At 43.2% G+C, this 18,354-nt stretch overlaps 1 protein-coding gene across 1 annotated transcript in view; it reads left to right on the top strand.

The window, feature by feature from the left end:
- Positions 1-17,259, top strand: part of PPM1L (protein phosphatase, Mg2+/Mn2+ dependent 1L) — a 263,103-nt gene extending 245,844 nt beyond the window's left edge. Inside the window, exons 3-4 of the mRNA XM_015565466.1 lie at positions 11,195-11,356; positions 13,976-17,259. Of these exons, the coding sequence (XP_015420952.1) occupies positions 11,195-11,356; positions 13,976-14,322 (509 nt within the window). The 3' untranslated portion in view covers positions 14,323-17,259. The remainder of the gene's footprint in view (positions 1-11,194; positions 11,357-13,975) is intronic.
- Positions 17,260-18,354: the final 1,095 nt, after the last annotated feature.

Here is an 18,354-nt window from a genome sequence, read left to right as displayed (position 1 = left end):
CTCACTCACTTCCCATTTCCCCCAGCCCACTTTATGTTAGGGCTTGAACACAAAAGGCCAAATTTTAAAGAACATCCTTGTCATAGTATCAGTAGGTTTAACCAAATGGTTAAAGTGGAGCCAGTTGCTTTAAGTGGCAGCCGTGGAATTGTCTTCATTTTATCCTGTTAGGGTTGAGTATTCCAGTATTTCAAAGAGAGATGCTATCCTCACCTGCGTTCATTGCAGAGCCCTGACCTTGTGTTGGTTGACCTAGTTGCTATTATTCAGTGTTCACCTAACACCTAGGATCCTTAAACCAAGGGTAGGGGTGGAGAGGGAAGGGGTAGAAAGGGATTTTGTGGAGGCTTGGAGCATTGCTTGTGAAGGACAGATACAAGTAGAGTGCCTCAAAAGACAGAAAAGCCTTGGAGTAGTGGGTCTAGGACAGTGATGGTGAACCTATGACATGTGTGTCAGAGGTGACACGCGAAGTCATTCTTTTGGTTGATTTTTCTTTGTTAAATGGCATTTAAATATATAAAATACATATCAAAAATATAAGTCTTTATTTTACTATGGTTGCAAATATCAAAAAGTTTCTATATGTGACACAGCATCAGAGTTAAGTTAGGGTTTTTCAAAATGCTGACACGCCGAGCTCAAAAGGTTCGCCATCACTGGTCTAGGAGATGGGCTCAGGGCCCCACACTGACCCCTGGGAAGGAGATAGAGTATGTGATCCTTTGAGACAAAATTGAGCCGTCTCACAGTTTTGCTTGAGCTTGGGTCTGCTTATTAAATAGGTAAGTAACCCAAGCAAAAGGAAGTGGTAGACAATTGAGGAAGCTTTCAAACCTGGTGTAAAACGTGTAGTGTTGTGGTTTATGTGGTACAGGGCCACTTTAATTTTGAGAGAAGTAACCATTAAGTCTCCAGGAAGTGGTTTTGACTATTTTCAGAAGTGTTGAGGGCTTGTGTCTCATTATTTAAAGGCAAAATGCTTACACCTTCTCTTTGTTGTTGGTATAGTAATACATGATAAAGGTATAAATAAAATAAATAGGAGATGCAAGATTAAAATGACACGAATGGAAGAAGTACAGGCTAAAACTCATGTCAGAATGATTGGTTTATTTCCCAATTAAATAAAATCACGTCATGCTTCATGCATGAGTACTGTAGGGGAGGAAAATTTTTCCCTCTACCCTTCTAGGTTCTTTTGGCTGATCTCCTAATTAAACTGATATAAAATGAATTAACAGAAGAAAACCAAATTTACTTTTGTACATGTAGGAGCCTCACATAGACATGAGAGGTTCAAAGACAGTCAGCTAATTGAGGCTTTATGCCATCCCGAGCTAAGCAAAAGGGGTTTGGGGTCCCCAGACTTAAGTGGGACGGAAGACAATTTACAAGAAGAAGGGAAGAACAAATGTTTGGTAAACAAATGTTTGCTATGCTACCCAGAGACAGTGGGACACAGAAGGGCATCCAGAGAGGACTCCCTGAAACTTACCACACTTACCCCAAGCTCTTTGTAGTTATTTCTTAGTGTTAGCGCTCTTCCTGGACTAGGCCCTGTATCTAAATTCTCTCTTGATGTAAAGGGAAAGTAAAGAAAAGAACTCTTCCCGAGTCTTTTGGGACTTGTCTTCAGCTGAAAATAATCCACATGTCAAATGGCAAGCTTGTGGATCTTTAAAAGTCGACTTCCAAAAAGGTGGTCCTGGATCTTAGGCAATGTATACTCCGTTTGGAAACTGGGTATAAATTAACCAAATTTGAGCCTAAAATGAGTTATTCCGTTTGTGTTCCCTCTTTAAGGCACAAGAATTTTCAGAAGTTGATGAGCATACTCTAAAAATTACTAGCTGGCTAGTTGCTTGGTGCTTAGTGAAATATATCCTTTTATCTCTGGATAACCCTTTACTTTCATCTTTTCATTAAGATATTTCTTTCAAGGAGTGCCAGGTCAGCATTTTTAAATAAAAAATTTTAAAGTACAGTGCATAGTTTTATAAATTATATCCTTAAGGATTTAATTCTTAAGTACTGCTAACACACATCTCCCTTCCTTTTTTAAAACTCCTCAGCTGGTTGTCATTCAGCCATCCAAGCAGGATACTATTATAACATGTGTTCTTAATTTAAGATCCTTAAGGCTGGAAATTTCCCATTGCACATTAGTTTCAATTTCAATTTGCAAGCTATCAAGAGCAACATGTTCCCTCTCTATAAGGTTAAACATGTGCACTGAAACAGAAGAGAAAAATCAAGTACCATAATTTACTATCGACAGTGCTGAAATTGGGTACTATAGTACATGGTCAAAGCCTTTTATTAATAAAGTAATCATAGAAAATTCTATATGGATGATTTGTGGACATTTTAAAGTCAGGATGGGAATTTGCTTCTTTTTCATGTTTTCTTAATACACTCAATTTTCTTAAGTAGCCTGTGGGTTTATATTCATATTTGCAACTCAGGAATGTTTTTAAGAGCTTTTGATGTCAGTAATTTACATATTGAGATTTGACATACACTTGCACTCATGTTAAATCAGGGGCCCTAGTTATCAGCATTTTAAAAGAATCTTTACACATACACATACACACCATTCAAATACAAGCCAGAAATTCCTCCTTACCAACTTTGTTCAGCTAACTCCTATTCATGTTGAAGTGAATCTCCTCCGTCTCATAGCACTGTCAGGCTCCTCTCTCACCCAGATTCTATCGGAATGCCTGGCATAGCAGAAAGTGCTTATTAAAATCGTGCTAAATGAATTAATAACTTGAGCTAGCTAGCAGATGAGTTCAGAGGCTATAGAAGCATCATTTAGGGATTCAGACAGAATCTTGTTGCAGCCAGAATGGCAGGAGCCCAGCAAGTCAGGGAAGATGCCACCCTGGGGTTGATAGCTCCTTGAAGGGCGGGATGAGGCCAGACCTACAGGGGAAGCCACTTGGTGCGGTGTCCCACCCGCACCTAGCAGTTCTACAGGCCTGTGGGCCAGGACCAGCTCCGTGTGCAAAGCTCCTACAAACTTCTTGCTTTTGTAGGAACTCGAAGAAGTAGAGTAGGTAGAGAGAAACATTTTCCTGGTGCTGCCCTAAACAAAATTTAATTACATGCATTATGCTTAATGTTTAAAAATCTCGTTTTCTAGTTAAGTCAGAGGTGGATTTCATTATGTTTGCCTAGAAAATAGCCTGGTGACAAGTGAAAAAGCTACCTGCAGAAGCCTGTTGGACTTCAGGTGGATCCACAGGGAGGGGCTGTGAGAAGCTTTACTTCTCAGCTCTTAACCAGAGGGACAACTTTTCAGGGATCCTGAAAGAAGCCCTAGATAAATGAAGGTTGTGCCCCTTGAAGTGTTGTTTTTCAGCTGAAACGATGTCTCCTGCAGTTCATATGTTAAACAGTTGGGGGTCAAGAGGGGATTTAGACGTACTTAAAGCACAGTGTTCCTCATAGAATCTCCTCATTTTTAATTGGCCTGGCCAACTTCTTTATCAGTTGTGCCCATGTAGTTCATGCCTTAAGTGCCAATTAAACTCTTGGGCCTATAACTGCTTTCTTTTCACACTTGGAAAAAAAATAGGAACCTTTAAGTTTTATTCAACGGAAGCTCAAGCTAGCAGCCTGGATATGCCCCAGTCCTGGGGAGGTGCCCAGACGACTAGACTGAGCAGCTGACATGCAGCCTAAGTTCTGGTTCTGTTGCAAACCAGCAACTTTAATAACCAATATTCTCTTTGTTTCTAATGTTTTCTATACATATGTATTTATTAAAGTAAATGAAGTTGCATTGATATTTTATAGACAATTTTTCCCATGTAAAAATACTAATGTAATATACTTGTAAAGAAATTTTATGTATAGTTTTATTTCATTTTTCACTTACCAGCACTTTCCCATGACAATGTATATTCTTCAGAAGCACGATATTTGATGCCCATAAAATCCTTTATTTATTTGGATATTTCATAATGCATATATGTCTACTCATTTTCATTATTTCTATTGTCTTGCTCTTTTAAATAATTCTGTGAGGTCAGTCCTTGTACATGAAGTTCTGTTGTCATCTCTGATTATTTCCTTAGGATAAAATTCAAGAATTGGATTTTTGAGTCAAAGAGTATAAGCAAGTGTTTGTTCTGTTCTTTGTTTTAAAAGTGAAATATATATATTTTAAAATCCCTTTTAAGAAGCTGCTTTTGCACTCATTTTTATTCTACAGATTCCCCCCCCCCCTTTCTTTGTGCTGGGAACCAGTAGGCTATGTGAATTTCTTACCCTATTGTGTCTTTAAGAGGGAGTTAAGGTCTCCCTGCCTCCCAGCCAGCCTCCCTTCAGTTCTCTACTCCTCCTTTTATCTCCCCAGACTGAGCCCCTCTGCTGATCATTCCCATCCACACAGCCATAGCATTTACCACACTGGATCCTAAGTGACTGGTTTCATCTTGCCATTAAGTAGTAAATCCTTTGGGGTTAAGGACTATACTTTGCTCATCTGGATTGTTCCAGTACCCAGCCTAGTAATTTGCATGCAGTAGGCATTGAATGAGGGAACAAAGAACATAAAATGATTTTGTTCACACAGATGCATATGCACTTCTGCACACATACAGTCAATCTTCTAATTAGAGGTTGGAGAGAATAACATGGTTGTATTTTCTCCATTGTTGATGTGCTGATGGGATCTCACTTTTTCTGTGTTCAGATGGGCCAGATGGAAGTAAACTCAGGATCTCATCAGATTTGCGGTAAGCAGCCTTCGAGAAGGGGTAGATTTCAAGTCAGTTTGTAGTCCCACTGATGTCAAAGTAAGCTAGTTAATAATAATTGGATCAAGTTGGCCCAAATCTGATTTGACTTTATCTATTTACCCTAAATATACATCATTGTTCAACCTTTATTTTAGTCCTTTAAATGGGGGATAGAAATGATTATGTTCTGTTTGTATGGAAAAGATCCTCTGGAAATAATTTATATAATTACAGAACCTGCCAATGGCCCAATTCACAGGCAGCTCAGCCTTGGTTAGCAAACATTGTTGGTACCTGCTATAGCATTTTTAAAATTAAGTTTCATAATTGCTAGGTCAGGGTAAAATTTAAGATATGTAATATGCAATAGACATGTGATATCTCTCCATCTACACACTTTATGCAGCTACAAAATAAACATGTATAGAAATCTAACAATTTATCTCTGTAGAACTGAATATAACTTAGCTTTGAGTTTGTATTAACTGATACTAAAATCTTACTCTATTCATTTCCAGGTATATTTCATAATTTCCTGATTTTTCTCAGGTTTTTATGTGGAAATTCACAGTGAGTTCATGTTTCCATCCCTCTTTTCCCCAGGGGCGATCTAAGTATTGGGATTTGTTACTGTTCTGGCACCTGCTGGGATGACCCAGGGTCTTCAGGACATGTGGTTGGATGGCCCACATCCCAGCTCCTGAGAGTTGCCATTCCTCCCTCAGGGGCAGCACAGCAGCTCCTAATTCACACTAGACTAAGTGAGCTTCTTCTTCAACCATTGCCTCTCCATTCTGGGGCAAAAGTTGATTTCTTGGGGTATGTCGTGGAAACCAAGGTTTAGGTCTTCTGGGCTTCAAACTCCACATAATTCTTGAAGATCCAAACATCAAGGGCATCCTCTTGTTTTCCTCTTTCTTTCCCATCTTCCCCTCTCTGCCAACCACCACCACCCATCGCCACCCTCCTGCCTGGCCAGTCTTAGTGGTTATGGGGAGCCAGAAGAGAGATCTCAGGGAGCAGGAAAACTCACTGCTCCATCTTCATATGCCTGTGGTTTAGACCAGAACCTGGACTGAAAAGATTTTTATCTTGAGAATACTGTATCTTTGTGAATTTCCACAGTCATCTTGACATTCAAAAGCTAAACATGACTCTTTCTGTTTGCACTTCAGCCAGAGCAATTCTAGTCTACCCTGGGATGATTGGTGCCTCGGACTGAATAAAGGAGGGCCGTGCACACGAAGTGGGGCAGTAACTTCATTAATATCTCCAACTGTCACCCTCCAGCACATGTGTGTATATGCAATACGTTTATAGCTGGTGGTCATTTAAATAAACATAATAACCTCAAAGGCCAGATTTGTTTTTCATTGAAACCGTACGGACGAGGGCTGATTCTACGCCAAGAGAAAGAAAGTGTAATTCTCTGTTAAGCACCAGATAAATCAGGTTGTACCTTTCATTTTCAGCCTTCTTCTCTTTCCTCTCTCGGCCTTTCTTCTCTTGGCCTTTAATGAAAAAGCAAACAACTCTTTTAAGAAAACTCAATTTCCAAAGTTTTATTAGACCCCACTCCCATAGATTTATAAAGAGACAGAGATACTACCTGTAATTTGCTGGAAACCTGAAGAAAAATGAGCTATCTCACCGAAGAATCAGCAAATAACACGAAGACATGAAAAAAATATATAGTCCGTGCTTCTTTGGCTTGTATAGGAAGAATCAGAGAACCATGAAATTAATTTTGTTTGCCATTAAGAGATACTAGACCTAGAATCCAGAATGCGATTATGTAATTATAAATTAATTTCAGTTAGCATGCTCTCATCTGAACTAAATGTCAGCAGTAGTTATGAGAAGTATGTTAATGAGCATCATAGAAGCTTGTCTGCTTGTTCTCAGGATGCCCTGGGAGTAGAGATAAAGGCTCCTGCACCAAGAGGGCCTACTGTGGTTTTCAAGACTCCCCAATGCATGCGATCAGTTTAATAGGGAGCAACTCTCTCTCGTGTTCCTCCTTAACTGAAAAAGGAAGGGTTAGAAGGGTATTCCCAGACCACACTCAAGTGTGAAGTAAACATGATTATTGTAGCAGCTGAAATGTGAAGTTGAAGAACATTTCAATTTCAAAATGGTGGTCAAGAGCATCTGATGACACATCTATATTTTAACTCTGGTGAAGTGTGAAAATTAAATGAGTACTCCATCGGATTCTACGGATGAATTATGACCTCCCCCCTTAAATAAATTGTTTTTTTTTATAGTTAGGGTAGCATACCTCATTTGTGAAAAGACCTTTCTGGCATTCACACACTGTTTCTTATTTCTTCTAGTCATTTTGTTAGTTGTATGTGTGCCGAAGAAGAGCCCAAGCATAGCTAAGTCTAGAATTAAACTGCATAGCCCTAGGGTTTAAAATAATAGTATTTGTCATCAAATTGACTGCCTCATGTTCAGCCAGTGTCAAAATCAATGGTTGATATTTGTGTTTACACAGAAATCACATGGAAGAAATGATGATTCTAATTTGTAATCGACCTTTTTCTCACAAATTGTTATTCCTGCCATTCTGCCCTCCAGAATGTGATGACGGGAAGTTGAGGCAGCTCAAGTTATAGAGGAAGACCCAAAAACGAGCCATTGGGGGGAGGGGGGGCTTCTGTGCATGCCCAGTCTGGAGACTCACCTAAGCCTCCTCGCATGTATATATGCGCCCCATCGCTGCTTTCTCTGCGTGGAAGCTCACGAAGAAAGTTTGCCCTCCTGGTGCTTCAGGTCTTGGTGACCCAAGGTCTTAATGTGTTCTCAGCAACAAGGTAGTTTGTCCTGTGAAATAAGATTAGATTGTAAACTGTCTCTTCTAATCCTGCTAAGATTATAAAGCCCAAACAAGAAATTGCTTACAGTAAAGTGTCCTGGTTTGCTTTAAGCCATTCTAGGGCCTGCAGCCAGGATTCAGGCAGGTTTCCACAGAAGGAAATAGTGACATTTCAGTGATCCTGAGCCCTGCCTGCAACTCTGATTTCACGTCGGGGACACAGCCATTTTGGCCATGGCTCAGATTCTATTGTTAGCATAGGCAGTCCCCACTTCCTCAAAGCAGAACTTTCCAGAAAGCTGCGTCATGAGGTTGCTCTTATTTACCCATAGAAACAATGGGATTGTGCTCTTGACAAAGGAATGGGCCAGCCATGAATCTTAAGTATTTCCAACGCGTGAGTAAATCTGAACAGCCACACTCTAAATCCCTCATTGATAAGCCCGCCTTGGACAATAAGCCCCTGCATCAGGTACTACAAGGAACAGAAACACCCAACTTAAAAGCCTTAAGTAGTAAAGACATTTCATGTCTCACAGAACAAGAATAGGCGAGTCCACACTGGCTCAGCAGTTTCATTTTGTCTCAGGAACTAGGGCTCTTTACTTCTGCTCTTTCCTCAGCACAGTGCCTTGAACTGAGCCATGTCCCCTCAAAGTTGCAAGATGGTGGAGAAACACATGAGCCAATGGTAGGCCAAAGAAGTGAATCATTTTCAGCATTGAGTCCCTTCCAGTGTGAGAGAAAGCCTTTCCCAGAAGCCCCAGGTAGACACCCCCTTAAGTCCTTGTCCATGGAGCACCCAGGACATTTATCCTAGACTTTCCTCCTCTCCTTTATTTTCTTCATTCTCTATGACCTACCCTTTCTGGTATTAAATAACCTGTCCCTTACCCTCTATTTCTGTGTGTACTATGTCAATTCAGATCCTCATTAACTTGACCTCTTCTCCCTGCTTCCAGTTTACCTTTTACAGTGCCATTGAACTGATCTTTAAAACACAAATCTCACTATATCACTGTCCTGCTTAAAACCCTTCAGTGGTTCCTAATCACATATGTGATTAAATTTCCATTTTTCTTCGCTGGCTATAAGAATGACCTCTCCCCTCTTAAAAAAAACAACAACAAAAATCCTACCTGGCAGCTCAACACAGCAGATGATGGATGGAGAGCTGCTGTGGCTGGAATGGGGATGGGGAGGGGGCTCAGAGCTCAGCCGGTGGATGCTTCTGCTTCCCTCTCGTGCAGACCCCAGAGCCTTTCCTTGGATCCTCTGTAGTCAAGGCAAGTGGAAACACCTACCAGGCAGTGAATTTGGACCTCAGGAGTGTCATTCAGGCAGCAGCACAGACTTCGATGGCAATGGAAGAGAAGGTCAGGAACGTACTCTCTCACAGAACGCGGAGTGAGAAGGGAAGAGGGCCTTCTAGAAAGACAGCTCCAAGAGTTATGGTGATGGAATGCCCCCAAGTCATGTAATATTCAGTAAAACAATGTTTCTATTTCATCTTTCAAACTCTGGCAATGTGCCTTAGAGAAGTTATGCTCTGATTGTGTTAGGCAAGTCAGCCCAATCAGATGCTTGCAGACAAGGTGAGAATGGTTTAGAAGACCAAAATGCAACTACTATCAAAAGCTGAGAATAACGAGTTGTAACTGTGTGAATAGTTCCTGTGTTTCCATTTTCATTCTTACAGTGTGTTTTTTTTTAAGGTAAAATATTTGCAGTTGGCTTTGATAATCCCTAAGATTAGTCTTCTTTCCTTTCACAAGGATTTCCATATCAGAAATCCTGAATTGACCAACATTTCATGTGTTTCCATGTCTGATCAGGGTAGTTTGAGGTTAATGGGCTTAAGAATGGAATTACAAACCCTATATAATAAAAGCCTAAGTGGTGTCATGCAACGTCATCGCAAATGGCCGCTGCAACATCATCACAAGATGGCCACCATAAGATGGCCACCACAAGTAGACCATCACAAGATGGTCACCACAAGATGGCCAGCAGGGGAGGGTAGTTATGGGTGATCAGGCCGACAGGGGAGGGCATTTGGGGGGTGAATAGGCCAGTAGGCGGGGCGCAGTTGGGGCCAAGATTAGGCCAGCAGGGGAGGGCAGTTGGGGGGTGACCAGGCCTGCAGGACAGGGCAGTTGGGGACAATTGGGCCGGCAGGGGAGGACAATTGGGGGTAATCGGGCCAGCAGGGGAGGGCAGTTGGGGGGCGATCAGGCTGACAGGGAAGAAGTTAGGCATCAATCAGGCCAGCAGGGGAGCAGTTAGGGGGTGATCAGGCTGGTAGGCAGAAGCATTTGGGGCAATCAGGCAGGCAGGCAGGCGAGCGGGTAGGAGCCAGCAGTCCTGGATTGTGAGAGGGATGACCGGCAGTCGGACATCCCCCAAGGGGTCCCAGATTGGAAAGGGTACAGCCTGGGCTGAGGGACACCCCCTCCTCCGTGCACAAATGTCGTGTACCAGGCCTCTAGTAGAGCTATAAGAACTGAATATGCTAATTATTCTCCCTGCTCTTGATAGCAACCTATATTTATTCTTTATGTCTATTTAAGAATTCAGTCTTTTGTGTTATTCCATGAAGACTAAAGAGCTGTTTAGATGCAGTTTACATGCTGTTATGGAATATGACTTTCTTAATGAGGAGGTTAAATATTAATGAAGACTAATTGATGAATAATTTTAACAAGCAAAGCATTATCAGTTTGAAGCAAGCACTTAAAGGGTTGTGCATTCCAGCATGTATTTGCATACTCGGTGACATTGTCAAAAGGGAGGGAGGAGGAAGGAGAGGAGTTGGACAGGGCATCGGGCAGGTAATGAGGGCAGCTCCAATTAGACCAGACTGTCCAACTCTATTTGCTTTAATTCATTCTCATTCCAAGAAGGGTTTGAAGAGAACGTGTCTTTTTGTGTTTTGTGTGGGCTCCAGGCAAGCAGGTTTTCAATCTCTTCACTCCAAACCCTCCCTCCTGTCTACCGAGGCCTCATTTCTGCCATCACAGTAGGTTTTTCTGCTTCTACCTTTATGGCCTGCCCCCACCACACTCTGTTTCTGACCACTAGTCTTTGCTGTCAGGCTGTGCAGGCAAATTTGTATAGGCAGCTCCCTCACGGCTCCCGATGGCTTCATAGGATCTGGCTGCTGGCACCTGTCAATTACTGGTTCTTCTAGGCTGTCCAGCCGAGGAGCACCCCCCACCCCCCAACTCTCCCCACTTTCAAATGGATCTTCACAGAAACTGGGCACTGGCGAGAAGCAGAAAATATGTATCAATTGTCTGAAGCTTCAAACTGATTGTTATTCTCTCCTAATCCTTTTAAATGTGGTGTGTGTTTAAATTAAGAGTAGCGGAGACAAAATGACTTGGGAAAATGATAATGTTATGCTCGCCTGTTTCAGTGACACGGTAACTTGGTTAAGAAAATTGACTGTCAGATTTGATCAGTGTTGTTGACTTGAATAGCTGTCATTCCCGGGCTGGAGTAGAATTCTCCCCCAGCAGGAGCAATTTAATGACTGAAGGATCCAGTCACCACATGAAGCAGCCGCACCTCCATGCATTGCTGACCTCCTACATTGCCTCTCTCTTCTGCTTTTCAGGTACCACGTGCTTGATTGCCCTGCTGTCAGATAAAGACCTCACGGTGGCCAACGTGGGTGACTCCCGGGGGGTCCTATGTGACAAGGATGGGAACGCCATCCCCTTGTCTCATGATCACAAGCCTTACCAACTGAAGGAGAGAAAGAGGATCAAGAGAGCGGGTGAGCTTGTGAACGCCTCCAAGCCCTGTCTGCTGTCTCGCTGGGTGGACAGGGGCCTTGCTTGGATAGCCCCTGGGGCATCAGAGGTTTAGTTACCTGCAATTAGTAGACCCCCACGGAGGCTGCTGCTGAAGCAGCTGAGACTGGACTTAGTAATATTGCCCAGCAAAATGAAACAGCCACTGAATTCGCCCTTCTTTATGGCCAAGGATTCCAAAAGGGCCAAAAAAGCCCTTTGCTCATTGAAAGGCTAACATCTTTGGACCCCTGCATGCCGTATCCTGCTTCCCTCCAGCCATGCCAGACTACTAACCTCTCCCCAAATGATCCGTGTTTCTGATACCTCATGCTTTTTTTCTTTGTTTTAAATATGTTTTTGTTGATTCGAGAGAGAGAGAGAGAGAGAGAGAGAGAGAGAGAGACATCAATCAGCTGCCTTCCACACACCTTCTACTGGGGATCAAGCTCTCAACCCGGAATTGAACTGGTGACCTCTTGGTACATAAGATGATGCTTAACCAACTGAGCCACACCGGCAATGGCTGATATGCCTTTGCAAATGCCGTTCCCAATCTCTAGTACAGTGGTTCTCAACCTTCCTAATGCCGCGACCCTTTAATACATTTCCTCACGTGGTGACCCCCAATTTCATTGTTACAAATTGAACATAATTAAAGCATAGTGACTAATCACAAAAACAATATGTAATTATATATAAGTTTTCCAATGGTCTTAGGCGACCCCTGTGAAAGGGTCGTTCAACCACCAAAGGGGGCGTGACCCACAGGTTGAGAACCGCTGGTCTAGTGGCTAGCAATTACATGTCCTATAAGACCCAGTTTAAGGGTGTCCTTTCGGAAGCCTTCCCTGTCACACAGTACCACAGGCTCCCCAGGCTGGGTTAGGTGTCTTTGTTCCTTTCCCAGCATCCTCTGTGGATCTCGTGGGTCACCTTTTACAAAGTATGGTTCTCTTATCTGTCTTGCCTTCACAACTGGGAGCTCTTTGAGGCAAAAACATAGTCTGTCCGTTTCTCCAAGCACCTTGCTCAGTACCTGGTATAAGTAAATACTTTAGGGAGTGGGAATCCCCTTTTTATTCTTTTTTTTTTTTTTCCACAACTAATGGCTGGGGATATAAACTTACATTCTGGAATTAGGATGGAGATGGGGAATGCAGTAGACAACCTTCCCTTTTGGGACATCTGCTATGGTATGTCCCCTCCTGCTTTTGTGTGACAGTTTGCTGCACCCAGTTGGGGCAGATCATCTCGGTCTTTCTGTCTCCATTCTTGAGGGTGTCTCCAACAACAGTGACACCAACCCTCTATCACAGGATCACTGTTTTGGGAACCAATCCTAGCAATTGACCTACGCTTTCGCTTACCCTACCTTATGAGGTCGATACTGTCATCCTCACTTTACCACCAAGAAAATGGAGCCTCCAAGAGGCTTGTGTACACAAGGACGCGTGGCTAGTGAATGGTGAGACCCGAATTGAGACCAGGAGTGTCTGACCCCAGAGCCGGCGCTCTTGCCCATGAGACCACACTTCCTGAAATGTTCTCAGACATCCCCAGCCCAGCTTTATGCTCACTCCGTCCTGATCATCACAACTGCAAATCATTCCTTCCTCCTCTTCTGGGGGTGCTTGTCTCTCCTGCTACAATACTACTTTGTGCTTGTAGCTGTTGGTACACGCAGATTTTCTTTCCTGACAGACTGTCTAGTTCTTTAGAGAAAAGACTGGATTTTGCACAACTTTATAGTCTGCAAATCGCCTTGCATGGAGTATGTGTTTAATAACTACCTGACAAATAATATGTGAATGAACAAAGTTCTAATTACTTTAAAGAAAAATAATAATAACATATACTATTGAGTGCATGTTACATTCAGGCACTGTGCTAAGTGATGTACATGGAATAACTCCTTTCTCAGAACTCAGTGGAATAGGTACTATTATTGTCCCCATTTTGCAGCCAAGGAAAGTGAGGATCAGAGAGATAGAGTTTCTCATCCAAAGTCACATATAGCTGGAAATGGGCTAGGAATAGGCACCCTGAATTGAGTTCAAGCAGCCTGACCCAAAAGCTGAGCCTTGAAACACTGTGCTAAAATACACAGGTTTTGTTTTTTTTAAATCCTGGTCCTATTTGGGGTACTGTTTTGAGAACTATAGAGGCACAACCAAAGGCAGTCTCAAGCTAAATGATGGATTCCAGCGCTGTCTCTGGTCCCCAAACACCTGCCTTTTCCCACTCTCCTCAAATCCCCACCCCCAAAGCTTTCTACTGTCAATCACTGAGCTGTCAAGGTGTTAAGTTAAAACTGATGCCCTCATCCACACACATCTCCTACCCTCATTATTCTTATTGATATTTTCTTGAAGTCATTTAAGATACAAGGATGAGGGCAGGAGGATCTACTGGTAGAGTGTCAAACCTCAAGCCATGCGGCAGGGGTGCTGTTCCTTCCTGGCAGTGCCAGGGTGGGGTGAGGGGAGCACATGTGATATGTCCCCTGCAACAGGTCGGCCTTCTGTACACGTGCCCAGACTGTATATACCAGGTGTGTGAGCTTTCTGTTGGTCAGGCTAATGAGCTCATTCTCTTCCCAGGTGGTTTCATCAGTTTCAATGGCTCCTGGAGGGTCCAGGGCATCCTGGCCATGTCTCGATCCCTGGGGGATTATCCGCTGAAAAATCTCAACGTGGTCATCCCAGACCCAGACATCCTGACCTTCGACCTGGACAAGCTCCAGCCCGAGTTCATGATCTTGGCATCGGATGGCCTCTGGGATGCTTTCAGCAATGAAGAAGCTGTTCGGTTCATCAAGGAGCGCTTGGATGAACCTCACTTTGGGGCCAAGAGCATAGTTTTACAGTCATTTTACAGAGGCTGCCCTGACAACATAACAGTCATGGTGGTGAAGTTCAGGAATAGCAGCAAAACAGAAGAGCAGTGAGCCCTTCGGGGCTCAGCTGCTGTAGACTAAGGGACTTTCAACACACTGGTCTCTTTTAATGTCGTGAAGCTGTGGAAGTTACAGTTAGGATCCCCCATCCCAGACGTGGGATGCCCCCTCCCTGGTGGTCTTAGGTCTGTATCCAGTGACGATGAAAAGAGGGCCGATGTTGAGAGGCTGGAAAATCGTTTTTTCATGTTTCCCGATTCTTTCATCCAACGTTCAAAATGTACAAATATCTAGTCGTAGAGTCACATGTATGACATGAATGGCATATGTGCCATGTGTTCTCCCTTTTAAGGTTCTTTTTAAGATTTCAAGATCCCTTATAGGGCCCTCCAGGCATCAGACTTTGGAGTAGTGGGCAGGGCAGGCCGCCCAGAGCTGCAGGAGACATGCCCCAGCGTCCCCTGCGCATCAGGGTGGCAGTTCTCTTACTGAGGGCAGAGCTGCCCTGAGAAGGCTTTACCCTCCTGCGCCCAGGTTTCCCACTCCGCAGCAGCCCAGAAACCGATTTGGAGTGGTTTGCTGTTCCGTGGCGGCTCTTGGAAATGGAGGGAAGAAGAGACTGCAGCGGCTACACAGCAGAAGTAACCTTTTCCCTCCTCCCTTTATTCCTTATATAGACTTGTGTACCCTCTAGCCGGTCTTTGTGTCAGTCTTTGTGCGCTTATCCTAATCCTGCATGACCTTAACCTTTTGCTTACACCTTACTGTATGTAATAGGCAGCTGTTAAACTTCACAACTGGAAGCCACATTTTTTTTGTCTTTTGTCACCAAGAAACCTATTAAGGGAAGTCAGAAAAGCAAATCACAGTTATCATAATTCCTTCCATCTTTAAAGGTAGATAGGGGGCGGGGGGAATAATGGCTGAATAAGTCACAGAGCCCCCTTGGGAAGTTGCTTGTTTGCATTGGGAGAGAAAGTTGGGGAGGCTACTACCCTGAATTGAGTTCCAGCTGCCAGTTTTATGCCCTCCCCCTCTTCTCCTATCCTAGTAGCTTTCAAGTATCTTTCAAGGAGTGTTCTGAGAAGCAGCAGAACTGCATGAGTATTTCATGAAACCCAGGCCAGAGTTCCCACCCACATTTTGGAGTTTTGTGGTAAATTGTGGGATGCGCTTCTCCATGACTGTGGAGAAGCAGATAGCTTCCCCAGGCCAACCATTCAGTGACCATAAAGCGGGTTGGGAATTCAAGCTCAAACCGATATTGTAAGGCATCCCAGAGTTATTCTGGGGCCAGGCTTGCTGCTCTCTGTTTCCTATTACCAAAGTCACATTTCCAATCGCAGTATTTTATAAGTTAATTGACAGAAAATGCTCAGACATCCTGTTTGCCTGACGGCGGTGGCTCAAGCAGCCAAACAGGATTTTCCGTGCGTTCCCAGCCCTGTGTCTGAAATGCCAGGGTGTCCACCTGGTTCTGTTCTTTCTGAGTCGGCATTTGTCATTATAGCTTCTCAAAGGTCCCATTCACTTTCCGCAGCTGGGGAGCTTTTCTGAAGCAGGTTCCAGAGAGAACCTGGGAGGATGAAGAGTCCCTCGTGGTCACCAAGGACTGCAGTCTGTCGATTCCTCCCAGCACTTACCTTTTTTTTACTCCAATGAGAATGAATAACAGTGTCCTAAGAGCTTTGATTACTTTCGTAAACTGTGACTTTAGAATTCCAACATTAGGATTAGAACCTTAATAATTTTTTTAGCCATAGAATGTTCTAGTACAAAATACCTACCACCATGTAGACTGAGCTCTTTGCCTAATTAAGAGGCACTGAACAGTTGGATGTGTGTATTTGGGGTGGGGGTCAGGAGGGGAATGTGGGGAACACACTGTCTGTGGTCAGTGTGGGATTATCAGGCCAGGTGGCCCAAGTTTGCCTGAAGATTTAGGATGTTCTAACTCCAGAAAGGTACCAAAGCCCATCATCCAACTCAAGTTCAAGGATAAGCTCTTTAATTTTATGGTACACAGTCAATTTTCCTTTTTTATTTTTAACTCCAAAATTCATAATCACAAGGAAAGATGTTTTTAAATGCCATGATTGTTGTTGTTGTCCAAAATTAAAATAGTATGGTTTTGGTGAAGATGAAAAAGAAAAGCTACTAAGTTAAATTAGTAAGTTAGTGTTGTTTGCTGCAGAACATCTCAGTAGGTGGTGCTGAGGGCAGGAGTGCATGACTGTCCCCCTAGCTGAGGTTCACACGGCATCTTCTACGTTTTGCTTTGTAGAATTAATTCATTTCTGACTTTAACCACGTAGTATGTGTATTTCCTATTCCCTTTTTTCCTCTCATTTTGGCTTGTAATATAGATTTTTAAAAGATAGAAATTCTAGGCAGAATAGTAGCACTTTGGTTAATACCTATGTCTACAAAATACTACAATCAGAGTATTTTGCTCCCTTTCCCTGTCCTGGAGCTCTCTCTCTCTCTGACCCTCCTCCAGATGTTGGGGGTCTACAGACTCACCCTCTGGTGCCCTGTGGCTCCTGGCTGCTCCCTTCTTCTAGGGACAGGGAAGGTTGGATGTAGCCACTAGGGAAACTGAGTTGAGGAGTTTGCATGTGAAGCCTCCCTAAACAGCACTGCCAGAGCTTTGGATTGTTGCCGAGGCTGCCCAGACTCCCCAGCCCGAGTTCACCTTGCCAATAGCTCCCACGGTGCCAAATCTGGGATGGTTTTTCAGTCCTTTGGAGATGAAGCTGGGAACGAATGACCACATGCCATGAGCCCCCAGCAAGATGCCAAGCCCAGGCCTCCTCCATGCGCTGCTCTGCTACTTACTGCTCCACTGGCCATTCTGAAAATGGATCGGGATTGGGGGGGGGGGGGGTGGGGGGGGGAGGTGTTAAGGAAGGGAAAATTTAAAAAAATCATTGTATTTGAAATTCTCTAATCAATGGAATAAATGATACTTACATAGAAAATTCCAAAGCCAGTTCCCAAGACCTGCATTTATTTAATGTGACCCATTAGCCCAACTCTGAAGTTGTAGTTCTCATGCACATATGTACACATTACTGGTTACCAGTGACCTCTTGAATCTTGTCTATGTAATACTCTTATTTCAGAGTGTTTTATAGAGTGAAGGGGCATATGCAATCTGGATAAGTTAAAACAGGCCTTATTTCATACAACTTGAACGATGTCAACCCACGTGCATTTTGTGCAAACAGGATTGCATGAGAGTGATGACATCATCGTTTCAATCATAAAGTAATTTTAGGAGATTGATTACACCATTGAATTGGGATACCTATATCACCGGGCTATCTGCCAATACACAAGGGATTCAGAAAGGCAGTGATCACATTTTTCTTTACCAGGCAAACCTTGATTTCCTCCCACTCCCCAAGTTGTTTTCAGGTCAAACTCTTAAATCCGAATCAATGCAGAAGGTTAGAAAGGGCAACATTTCAAAGTATAGTAATACATACTCTGAGTAAACAGTTTCCAATGATTTCAGATTTTTTCTCCTCCTTTTGACCCATCTCTAGACTGATCTTTCCTTATTATGCCCCCCAAATTGCCTTAGCTCATCACACCAGCATTCCTGACTCAGAAATGACATGCTTGTTAGATACCACACTGGGGCCTATTTAACTGCCTCTAGATTAAATCATGGATATCTAGACTTTTGAGCTAGTTAGCTGCATACCACCGGAGTAATAGAATCTCGGTATCTCCCAAAGTGAGTTCCACAGAACTTTAAATGTCCTGCAGAAGGGAAGAAGCACACCACGGATATAATTTCAGTTAGGGTTGTGTTTTCCAGGTTAATCTGACCACAGAAACTTTTTTTTAAGTAAATCTTAGTAACATTCGAAGGAGCTCATGTTCCATAGGACACACTTTGGGAAATTTTGTTAAATGGAAATATTACTGTTTTTTCATCCACTGTGATATCACTCCTTGTAGTTGTAGTACAATTTGTAATTTAGAAGCACCAATCCTTTTGAGTAAGAGGCTGAGCTGTTCATGAAAGCAGTTTTAAGAAATAGCATCCTTTACTGTGACCATCAGCAGCCT

The sequence above is a fragment of the Myotis davidii genome, unplaced genomic scaffold (assembly GCF_000327345.1).
Source record: "Myotis davidii unplaced genomic scaffold, ASM32734v1 scaffold570, whole genome shotgun sequence".
NCBI classification, from domain to species: Eukaryota; Metazoa; Chordata; class Mammalia; order Chiroptera; family Vespertilionidae; genus Myotis; species Myotis davidii.
The sequence above is the reverse complement of the archived record's forward strand: the minus strand, read 5'-3'. Positions and strand labels throughout refer to the sequence as shown.